Source organism: Aulonocara sp. 'chitande type north' Nkhata Bay, linkage group LG7, assembly GCF_057382095.1.
Source record: "Aulonocara sp. 'chitande type north' Nkhata Bay isolate Kocher_YH1m ecotype deep benthic linkage group LG7, A_spYH_male_GT1.1, whole genome shotgun sequence".
Taxonomy (NCBI): domain Eukaryota; kingdom Metazoa; phylum Chordata; class Actinopteri; order Cichliformes; family Cichlidae; genus Aulonocara; species Aulonocara sp. 'chitande type north' Nkhata Bay.
In genome coordinates, this window is record NC_141350.1 from 3,206,126 (window position 1) to 3,218,599 (window position 12,474).

General features: G+C 41.6%; 1 protein-coding gene across 1 annotated transcript in view; it reads right to left on the reverse strand.

Annotated features, from left to right (window-relative positions):
• The window catches only part of cecr2 (CECR2 histone acetyl-lysine reader), a 34,450-nt gene extending 26,522 nt beyond the window's left edge, over positions 1-7,928 (reverse strand). Inside the window, exon 1 of the mRNA XM_086297970.1 lies at positions 7,636-7,928. Within this exon, the coding sequence (XP_086154096.1) occupies positions 7,636-7,755 (120 nt within the window). The 5' untranslated portion in view covers positions 7,756-7,928. The remainder of the gene's footprint in view (positions 1-7,635) is intronic.
• Positions 7,929-12,474: the final 4,546 nt, after the last annotated feature.

Below are 12,474 nucleotides of genomic sequence, written 5' to 3' on the forward strand. Positions count from 1 at the left end.
ACTTCTGATGTCTGCTTCACAACCGGCTGCAAAGACGCTGAGTGAAAATGCAAACTGAAGGGATGCTGTCCTGACTAGAGACAGAGGGAGGGAACCATGGGGTGCTGCAACAATGGAACTGTGAGGAAAAAACAGTATATGTGCCCTTCTACCTCCCCCTCTGTGCACATAGTCCCCATGTGAAACCATCTGATGCATGTACTGCTGCTCTCACTTGTCAATCACAACTGGGGGAGGGGCAGCAGACTATTACAAAGCCCCCCCCCCACCCACCCACCCACACACACACACTGCATGGAAGAGAGGGCGTTAAAAAGACATGCAAAAAGGTTCTTGATGTCACAGCAGCAGTTGCGGAGTGTGAAAACTCTTTAAGGGGTTACGATCTAGAAAGGAAGTTATTAGAGGCTGGCGTCTGCAAGGCAATAAGCAAGGTTGAGCTGGGATGTTTCCGTGGGTGGGACAGTAGCAAAGAAAGGCAATGGGATGCCAGGGATGACTGATCAGTATAGCTGTGGGAAGAGAATGGATCATTGTTAATGTGTGCAGGGATCCAATCTCCTGCCAGGAAATGACCAAAGAGGTAAAGCAGCCCAAGGTTGAAGGTAAACGTCAGGGATTCCCATCCCATTTGCTAGTAATGTCCTGCCATCTTCACAACAGCCATACTTGGCCCTCACATCACAACCTCTAACAGAGGCCAGGCCGGTATTATCCTAAATGGCTGCTATCTGCAGTTATAATGCAGGATAAGTGGGGAGCAGGAGAGAGTCTCACTCTGAAGTTGGGCCATGATGGAGCAACACTTAAGCCTTGATCCTACTCCCCCTGTTAATCCATTTGCTTTCTAGACAACAGAAACAAGGGCATGCTCACAGACAGCCTGCTCTCACTTATTTACCAGATCTAATGGGACGAAATCTTTTATAGTCATACAGGAGGCTATTACAAAAAACAGAAGCCCCCCTCCCTCAGAAAGGCTACAGCAGCAGCGACAAGCACCCAGAGAAGAGCCCTCTGGGGGGGAAGGGAGAGAAAGAACCACCATCTGGGGTTTAGTCATGGTGATGCCAGGGGTTCGTGCACAGTAACAGGCAAGGCAGACTGGGCCTCCAAAAACGAATAACACAGAGGAACGGTTGTTACGTATGAGGTAAGAGGACAAGTGGCAGTTAATTATATTAAAATGTGTATAATTCATGATTTACATAAAAATCAAGCCAAAGAGGGTTTTTTCAGTTCTTTAAATTAGGACTGAAGTTGGGTGTCAGTGTATTAGGACATATAAGATGTCACCAACTCCATGAAATGTTGACAGCGAGACCGTTTCGAAACAGGATTGGGGCAATGGGCAGCAGGAGAAACTGTAAACATTTTGCATTTCAACACTGAATATGTTGATCCAATCTTTTCAGGGGGACGTTGACTGTATTGCACTGAGCTAACCAAGAATACTTTTTCCATTGTTGTCCAAAACGTGAGCAGCGTGTCATGGTGGCAACTGTCTAAGCCAAGCCCTTGAGGATGTTTGGTTTTTTTTGTTTGTTTTATGGTTGCTGAGAATGGACAAATATTTAACTTCGTACAAAGCGCTGCACTTGTCGCGGTTACTTTTTAGCCAGGTGCCCACAACATTATAAAAACTGTGCAAAATATAATCTAAACATAATTACACACAAGAAACAAACTCAGCAGAGATACGTGTCATTTCCCTGCATGTATTCTAATGTTGTTTGATAATGACATCAGCAGGTGCTCATAACATCATATATTTAAAGGGAAATTTATCAGAGATCAAAATGTCAGATATTGCCATTATAAAACGCACTTCCCTCCTAGAAGGTGGCAGTGTTCAAAAGCACTTTTATTAGTATGACCTCCCTGATGCTGTCAACTAGGAGAAGAAAAAAAAAAAAACTTTAAGGAGCTACGTAGCTCCTTAAAGGAGCTACATAGCACTTCCAGAACTCTCAATAGAAATCAACAGTGACTTGTGTAATGCCAGTGGCAGCTGTAGTTCTGGCCCTGCCCTGAAAGAACCAATCATTAGCTGAATCAGGAAGCATATAAGTTAACGGTGTTGCTCCACCGATGAAAGCTTACAGTTAGTTAGAACTTTTTGGCTAACCGTATCCGTTATGCAATTTAGCATACTATTTGAAATGACAAATCAGCACTCTTGATTTAGCAAGAAATGGAGCTGCAATGCTGTGACACTTTTGAGTATTTGTGGTAGATGTATAACATGAAGTCTTTATACTCCGGGTTTGAAACTGCAGGTACTCTCGTATATTGCTGGCACACAAACTGCATTTGAGGTGTTACAAAGATGGCTATGAAGTGGGAATAATTTTGGTTTCAGTCACTATTAGAGAGTGGTTCCACTCTCTGCCATGTGTATTTTGCCCTGTTTCAGGATCTTGCTGATATTATTGAGTCCTTAAATTGATGATATATGATTATTATTTCTTATATTGATACAATGATTGGCATAGGAGGAATCAATGACACTGAAGGGACCAATCACAGTAGCTGCAGGCTGCACTGATGCGATGCATTGTTACATTTCAAGGGAGGTGCACGTCAGGGTACAATGTAGGGTTTCAAGTGGGATGCAGTTGTGATATAACTACGCAGTAGCTGAAGCATAAATCCCCAGTGAGGATTTTACTATTGTTTGGAAATATTGCCCCTAAAGACAAAAGTAATATTCAGTGCCTCAGATGCTGTTAGCGCACAGGGACTATTGTTTTTGATCTTACAATAAACCAACAGCTGCACAACCATTTCAAGTGATAATTTGAGATGAGCAGAAAAGCTTAACAGCTTTTTCACCACAGTAGCAATGAAATATTTGAGTTTTGCAAATTTCTGAAGTGACAGTACAATTTTTACTGAAAAGTAAAACAACACTACCACCGAGTGATCCACGCTACTAAAAAGCTGCACTCGCTGCCCATACTGCTCATTTTTAACCATGTCAAATAGGATCTGTAGTGTACAGACGTGCAGCAAAAGAGATTGGCTACCCTAACTAGACGTGTTTTTGTTGTTTGAGATGAAAAGGGATTGCAGAGGAGCTCTTATCATAGTGTGGGATATTGAAACTGCCTAAAAACATCAAGACTTATTGTTAGATTTGTCAACCCACTCCTGGGCAATCTCATTTTCCTCTTATTACTCAAAGAAAAAGTACATGAAAGACTCTCGTTTAAGTTGTTTTCACACCAGCTATTAACTACGATGAAATACAACATCTCTAAATCTACATCTCAGTTAGAAGATGACAGGCAGCTAATGAAGACACATGGAACAAATGCATGATGATGTGCCAAACAGGCTGCCAGCAGAGCACCGACTTACATGAAGCCAGGGACAGAGGTCCTTGGCATGAAGGGCACATCATTGAGGGCTAAGCAACAGAAGACTACACTGTGGGATTTCAGGAATCATTTACCAGATAAACAGCCAAGGAACCTTTCACAAGCCGCAACACAAAAAGGCATGAAAAGAGGACGGCTACTCATACTAAAACACAAGTTGCTTCCTCACCTCTAAGACTCCTCTCAATCTCTCATCCACACACATGCACTGCTTTCCCGGTTTGCTGCCTGTAGTCTCGAGGAAAGTGGAAACCAGCGACAGTGAAGTGTATCAGTGCTGGAACAATGTGCAAGGGGCCGTTCTGTAAGGCTAGCCAAGGAGACTGGGAGTGCTCCATTATCACTGACCAGCACCATAGAAAGAATAGAGCTGCCACAACAGTAGCGAACTGGATCACAGTTTGTCAATATCCATTTTGGTGGTAGTCTCATATTGCTTTAAACACTGTGGTCTCACATGTGGCAGCCTTAGCAAAAGTATCCATTATGAGAAAAGGAAACAGGTGTTTAAGGAGGCGGCGGGATCTGTGGCCTGTCTGATCACCACAGTGGATAGAGTTTTGATGTTATATTCACACGCTGTTTGCCATACTCAAAGTGACTTCGGATGAGATGTGAGTAACAAAGTGAACTCGTGTTTTTAATAATAATAATAATAATAATAATAATAATAATAATAATAATAATGGATACTTTATTGATCCCCATGGGGAAATTACTTGTTTTTCTCTGCATTTGACCCATTCACTCAGTGAAGCAGTGGGCAGCCCACTAAGCAGGCGCCCGGGGAGCAGTGTGTAGGGACGGTACCTTGCTCAGGGGTACCTCAGGGTAGCCGTTAAGTGGATTCGAACCGCCGACCTTCCGATCATGGGGCGACCACTTTACCTACTGAGCTATCCCTGCCCCTAATTCTCATTTTAATTCTCATTCCTTAACTTTCTGCGATGCCTTTCATATTCGCAAACCAACTCAGCTCTAATCTGGCAGAAAATCAGGGTAAGGCCGACAATGTGCCACAGACACCCACGTTTTTGCTGGAAATTCTCAGATTCATCTGTGATTTGTATGGAACGCCACTGTAAAATGCATGTTTTTTCAAGCTGTTTTCAGAGCTGCTTGAGGTCCTCTGCAGCATCAACACTGACCACTGCTCTCTAGAGGATGGCAAAAATGGACATTGGTCAATAAGAGTCAATTAAACATGCCATCTCCACAAGAGAAGACAGAAGGAATGCCAACGTTAAATCACTCAGTGGGCCCCACTCCGTCATGACCACTAACAGCCACTTCTGGACCCTACCCTGCCCCCTATTCCCCCCTTAATTCAACCTGCACAAGCTAACTGATGTTAGCCAATAAATCGTTTTCAGTCACCTCCCCTTATGAAGCACCTCTTGGAAGACAAAAGAAAATGAACCTCAAGTCAAAGGAATTAATCTGAGGCCAAAATTATCCTGATCATTAAATGTGGCGCAAAATGCCTCGTTGATTTTTTACTAACGTTGACTATACAAGTTTAAAACAAACAAGAAAAAGCAAAGGTAAATGACAGTAAGCCTAAACTGCTGCCTTCATGGGAGTGCCCGGGCCAGCTTGTCTTGTTGCTGCTATGTGGCATTAAAGCAAAACAAACACATCAGCCAAACCGTTTCTTCTTTCTACATTGCAAAGTCCTCAGAAAGTAAACATGCTGGATCCAAATGTCCAGACTCAAAGCCAGGGAGGATATTTGCAAACCCACAGTAACAAAACAGCATAAATCAGCCTGACAGAGGGCCGTGTCAGCTGATTGCTCATTATCATAATATCCAAAGTGCAGGGATTTGCAAGGAGTCTTCCAGTTGGTATCTGCACTGTAAAAGATTATTTGAATGTTGTGGTCTGAACTGCTTAATTTTTACAACTTATTAACTCTGGGGCCTGGCCGTTCACATGCTCTTACCTCTGTGCACACAGCAAGGTGTACACAGAGGTAAGAGCAAAGCTCCAAAGACTGAACACTTGTTGCAAAGATAAGAGGCGGTGTATTTTTTTTTTTTTACCAAAAAGACAAGTTGCAAGCGTCTGAAGTGCGCCGAATATTCGAGATATTGTAAAATTATTTTGAAAGCTCACCATCTTGGTCAGCTACTATAACAGCACAAGAAACCCTTTCATTTCAGTACGTGCAAATACTAAACATCACCTAACCCAACCAGAGGATTTGCAGCAATAAAGATTTAAATGAAGAGCATAAATTTACCTGGCAAATTTTTTGAATGGACGTGATTTACGCATTACTTTGAATATGAATGTAATGAAAGCCCCAATAAAACAAGCAGCCAGATCACAAGACATACGCCGCCTGCTTCATTTAACTCACAAATAAACTACAGAAAAGAAAAAAAAAAATATTCACTTCAAGGAAAAAAAGTCTTTTGTATATCTTGTTTTGGGCACAAAGTCAGCAAATGTTAAAAAAATATTTTGACAGGTGATTCTATATATGGAATCATCTCCTACGGATCAGTGAAATATAAGGTAATTCCCACAATATTTCAAAATAACTGCACAAATCAGTGCCTAGGTAGATGCATTTCAAGATGGCTGCAAAGTGGGAAAGCCTGCCACCAGAGGGATTTTGACAACATTTGACAATGTGGGCTCTACTTGCATTTTCCCCACCTAAAACGGTTTCTTTTGAAGTTTTGGTGGGAGGGGGGTATTACCACTGTTGCTAATGTTGCTCATTTCCCCTTGAAAGACACGTACTTTCCACTAGCTTTCAATAAAAGTTATAAGCTTAACTACTTAGCTCTTATTGTAAATTCCCCAGTGGATCATTATAACGAGAACCAAAAGAGTTGTGACCTTGGACACTTCTGTGCCCAATTAAGATGTCAAAGTGTAAGACTACTACATCAATCTCAATATTTCCTCGAAATCCGGCTGAGTAATGGAGCCAAACACGTGATCTGCTTAAGTTATCCTTTTAAACAGGAATACATCATTGAAACATTACTTTGAAATCAAGCCCATCGGGCCTTTAAGGAGATCAACTTTCATGTAAACTAGGCGCAATGCTAGTCCCCCATCTGGCTGCCACTTCGTTCAACAACAAAGACGATGTCTACGTGATTCTCCCGAAGGGGGTGGGGATGACTGAGTGATGGAGACTGTTGATGCGCGATGTTGACCTCGCCGGTTTCTTTAAAGTGCAATTACTGCTCGACTAATTAAACAATCTCCGTGATCTCTGTCGTAAATGTTGCACATGTTAGGCGTCGTGAACTACGCTTTCCTATCGACTCTGAACACATTTCAAGGGAAAAGGGGGGTGGGAGGCCAAATCGAGTGATGAAGTTGAATTATGTAATCACAGTGTAATAAATAGTTTATTCTGCGACAGAACAGTTAGTGGAGTAAATAGTCCACCTACTAACTTGCCCTAGACAATTAATAACCTTAGAAAATCGTTAAACCCCTCGCTTCTTGCAACAAAACAGGACTTGGGCGAGCAAACAATGACTGAACAGCATCTGCGTCCCCTGGCTACACAAGCCAGATGGCCTCCAAGACAATAAACTCAAACCTCACGCCATGAACTTAACTTTATCTGACAGAAAAGGGAAACCAAAACACAGCGGCGCCGTACAGTTACTTAGCTCTTTCACTCACAATAAAATAAAATATTCACACAAGTAAAACCAACATAAATCTAATTGGCTGAAATATTCCCGTCACGTATCCTTGACCACTTTTCTAACTATATTTCCTAATCTTCCCGACCGTTCCTTAGTACCTTTAATTTAATTTAAATGACCTGGGGCACGGTTGCTCTGCAACATAAACACGGGCCTCGGGCCAAATAAAAACAAACGAGAGGCACATGGTTCAAGAGGACGTCTATGTAAAGTTTATCGAACATCTGAGCATCCTTGGATATAGACAAACACGTACAAGTCACTGTAAATACTGGACCACAAGCCGTGTCGTCAATGCTATATTCCGCTTAAAGTTTAACTTTGGAGAACAACATCAACGGGCAAGCGAATACAGCTAGCTTGAGCTCTGCTAATGAGCTCGCTCCTTTAACAGGATTGCCTCAGTGTGAGAAGTTCAGAGAACATGCTAAGCTGGTTACCCAAATACTAAGTTACACAAAGTGCGCTCGCACCAGCACGTACGCAAAAAAGCTGACACAAACAACTTCTCATTTCCGCAATGAAACCCATTGGTGATACTACCAGCAATCACAATTCTTGTTTACCTCTATTTCAAAGTCTGGAAGGTTGAATGCTGTCCTGAACAGCGAGCAGAAGTGGGCTATGGCGGGGACTTCCCACCAAGACTGGATCTCTTCCACAGAAACGGTACATCCCTGGGACATTTTCGGGCTGAAGAAATTCTGTAACGTTTATTTCTCACATTAGAAAGTAGATTCTTCCGCGACGTATAGTGCCTCCGTAACATTAAAAACATGAAAAAAGTTGGTGTCGCCGTCCTGTTGGGACAGTTGCCATTGCGACCCGGAGAGCGCTACAATCTGTTTCAATCAGAGTCTCACCGGAGCTGAACAGATGGGAAGGGCGATACCACTGCAAGACGAATAGGGGTGTCCGACTACTTAGGTCGATATGTTAAACTTTCTGTGAACATAAATAGTAGCTACAGTGGCGAGCATATTTGCCTCTTTTGATAATAGCCTGTAACTGTTAAACCTCTTTTCAATTGTGTTTGACTGTTCGGTTTAATAGTAATCTCCCACAGTAAATAGTCCCCAACCGATTGATAATGGCCTCGCCGTTTAAAGGGAACCATTGTAAATGGTGAATAACTGAAAACTAAAACATTAAAACCAGGTATGGCCCTACAGCTTAAGTTCGTTTATGTAAGGTCTTGCTGTAGGTTTTAATTGAGTCCGTCGATATTACTTTAGGTAAAAATTCCTGACTGTGAAAGCTTTTTCCCCCCATTGTGAAACGAACACCCCTTTCACTTACAGCAGTCCGAAACTGTCGTTCAGTTTATTACTCAAGCGCAAGTTTCAGGTACATCGAGATTTTGTAAACACTTTAAGGGAAGGTTACTACACAAGGACTCCCTCTATCGTAATATTAGAGAAGTGCATGCTATGGCACAGCGGAGGCGCTGAGCGCACTCAGAGCAAGTTCATTTTATTCTGATGTCTAGTGTTTATTTGTGTGTGTTTTACTTTTATCTCTGCAAGACAATAAAATACAAGATGTATAATTTTAACGTAGTATAACAAACGTTTTCATTTGATGCATAAAGCATGCGTAGGAAACCAGCATAAATTTTCAGGCATTACCGTACACTAAACTGCGAGATTTAACATAGTGGTCCCGTGTGCAGGCCCACACTTTGGTCTGAAGGTGGTGCTCCTGAATTTAAAAAGAAAGAAAAAAAGGGGGGGGGGGGGGGGGGGAACATATATACAGACTTTACATGAACGTAAATGTATGGCACATAATACATCGCACTTTCTATTCTATAATGCGTGCACTAATTAAATGCAATAGCAAGCATTTTCCATAAACGGTGGCAGTGGACAGTAATTTAAATATCCTTACCTAAATATCTCCCCACCAGCCTACCAGTTTAAGTTCAAGCCCATCTTCTTTTTCTAAAGACAATCAGTGTGGTGCCAGTCTTTGCAATGAACAACTGACATTGACTGAAGTTTACAAAAGTTTTTCATGCTAACATATTACCTAAAGAAGCATTGTAGTAAAGTAAATCTCCAAAAGTTGATTCTGTTCATCTGGACGTAGCGTTTTGTGGGAGAAACGTTTGAATCGAGGAGGGGGCCTAAGGGTACATCTGTCACCATCTTACAATGCTGTGATTGCAGCCATTCCCCAACTCTCTGTGAATGGTACTCATGGCCATTGATCAGTGGGATTGGATCAATGGTTGTTGATCAATGGTCATGAGAATTTGCACAATTATGATTAAGGAACTGATCTCCCAGCCCTTTGTTCCTCAGTGGGCTGGTTTCAGTCATTATGCAAATTTACTGTTTATAAGATTGAAACCTGCAGTCAGCTGAGACTGAAGACGTCACCTGGATGAGTGACGAAACGTTTCTCCCACAACACGCTACGTCCAGATGAACAGAATCAACTTTTGGAGATACCAACACCACACACAAACTGAGTAACATGGAGTTTTAACAGGCCATGGTTAAAAGAACAGAACAGTCACTTGTCATGACAGTGCAATATATTGTGCTGTGAAGTGAAACCAACTAACCATCCAATTCACAAACATAAGATTATATTGTTAATGGGGCTACATAGCTGTTAAGGCACAATTTTGTTACAACTGCTGCACATCCCTCAATAAAGAGGGCAGAGTTTCATTGAAGACTAAAGACTAGTCTTTCGATAACCCTCAGGGAAATAAATAAGCTGATATAGGCTGGATCTTTTTAGCTCTTTGGGGTAATAAAGTGGTATAATGAGACAGCAGTACTCTGAAGAAATTGATGAGTCTAAGACAATGTTTAGGCAGTGTCAGGGCTCAAAATCTCCCAGCAAAGGGTTGGATTTTAAGAAGAGTTGAGCACATTTATTCACTTCACCTGTTCTCAGTGTGTCTGATCGATGTACACTGATGGTGCTGTAGTTCCAATCTCCAGTGAGATTGGAGATTGGAATCAAAAGGCTATAAAAACCACATGAAACAGTGATTCCTACTTTTTCTGTTTGCTTTGTTGCTGGGGGGAGGCAAGGAAGAACATCAATACTGAGATGTAAGTAACCATATTTACTCACCCTTTGCAGCAAATATTTCCATGCCTTGTATGCATATAAAGGGGAAAATTCTAGTGCCTCTACCTACAAAGTGGAAGCACTGCACATTCACACAGGTGGTGTCACGGTTTGCCAACCAGACCGTGGGGATATGGGGAATGAGGACCCAGGCGCGGTGCTCTGTGTATAAACAGTGCATTTATTTACAGTGATGGAAAAACATGACAATAAATCCCGTGCTCTCCCGACTCCCATGACGTGTCCTCTTCCCAGTGTTAGTCCTCCTGTCTCCGCGATGAGCGCCCCATGCTCGCTGCCCTCTCGCCTCTCGCTACTCCTGGGACATAAGAGAGAGGCAGCTGTCAAACACACAATAATGCAGGAGACTCAAACTAAGAACTGGTCGAGAGACTAACGTGAAGCCACGCAATGATCCAGCGTCAGAGAGAGCTCCACCACACTCTCAAGTAGCTCCTCCGACAGGCCTGATCAGCTACAGGTGTGTCAAGGTCTTCAGGTGTGGCCAATCACCTGCCAGGGCCACACCCACACATGCACATATGTCTACAAGCAGGGAGAACGAGGGACAGCAATACAAAATACATACATTATAATATTAGTCCATAACTGCTCAGGTTGTTTCAGTTTCCGTGGTTGATTAGACTTCCAGTCAGAAGTAAGCTGGTTAACTTAACAATCCATAGAAGCTTTCAATGTAGGTAAAATAAGCAAAACCCCTTTCACGGGTGAACTATGGGTGTTAAGACATACAATATCTATAAAGGATCACGTACTGTTGCACATATTGTTTTGATTTGCTTCCCCTTACTTTGCAACAGCATTTTAGTGCTGCATATACTTGATGACACCATTAATAACAAACAAATATATAATACAAGCATCCGTTTTCTCTGATGATCAGCACATACTTTATGTGGTTTTCAATACCACATAAAGTAGTGTTTGCGTGTGATTTTGCTAGTCTTATTCTAGTAAAACATATTTATTTCATTACTGAAGGATAAGAAATAGACCAACTTATTCCAAAAGAGTATGTGATGCCAAAAACATCAGAACTAGTCTGTTTGTTTGTTATGCACTTCATTATATCGTTACCATGGTCCCATATTTTACTGTTTTATTCAATACTAGCAGTATTTCAGCATGCCAAGGTATAATTAGAGGATAGAAAAAGTATTTCTTAACCACATATTATTGTTTTTTTGTTAACAAAAAGTAATTGCTCACATATCAACAGAGTTAAAGACAGTCATTGGGTCTGCTTTCTGTTCCTCACACCCACCTCCATACCTCTGTGGGCAGAGCCTTCAGTGTGGCACCCCCCTCTGTAACTCTAATCCCATCTGAATCTCTCCCACCTGAGCTTTGCAACATCCCATCATAAGAAACTTCTCAAATCTCACCTGTTCAAGAAGGCCTTCAATCTCTAGCCTTTTTGTTTATTTATGTTCTTTGTAAAGCATCATTGAGTTTCTTGAAATGCACAATAAAAATCAAAGTTATCATTATTATTGTTGTTTTTGCTGTTATCATAAATTGTACTTATTCATTTCTATTTTCTACAATAAGGTCTAGATTTCTAAAAACTGAAACCTCTCGTAATGATGTAATTTCTCTACTCTAACTGAAACTAACCCTTTCCATACAAAAGTAAACACTACATATCTAGGCAATAATCAGTTTTCTATTTCCACCACATTTGTGCTCTTTTTTTCTAAACTGACGGCATAACCACAAGTTTTTTAAGAGTGAAAGCCGGGTTTGAAAATATGCACTGATGAGTGAACGTCATTGATAGTAACTGTTTTTCCATTAAGAACGATCAATATTTGAATCAATTCTCATGAAAAAATGGCGTAAGGGCAATGAGCAGTAGCTGCCATGATCACATGCTCCTTTTTTCTTTTTTAGAATCCTGTAATTGCTTTTTTCCCCAGATTTTTCAGTAATGGCACAAACTGTGTGCATTATGCCATTGGATACAGCTATTAGTAGTTTTTGTAAGTCTGTGAACATTAATTGCATTCAGTGCTCCTGGACGTATTATGTAATAGCAGGACTAATGAAAAAGGGAGCTCATTACTGGTGAGCAGCCTTTTTTGTTTCAGTTCACGTTCTGTGTCGTGTTTATTTATACAGTACGTAGAAGTAATACACACTGAGGTATAATTGTGAGTATTAGTCTCTGCAGTGTCTGTTGTGCGTCCTCTAACAGCAGCTCCACAGGCTTGAGTTTATGTCTAGTTGTGTTAGTGCAGAGCTGCGTTGCTGGGCTGTGTCAAGCAGAGAGTCACCATAAGAGGGAGGGA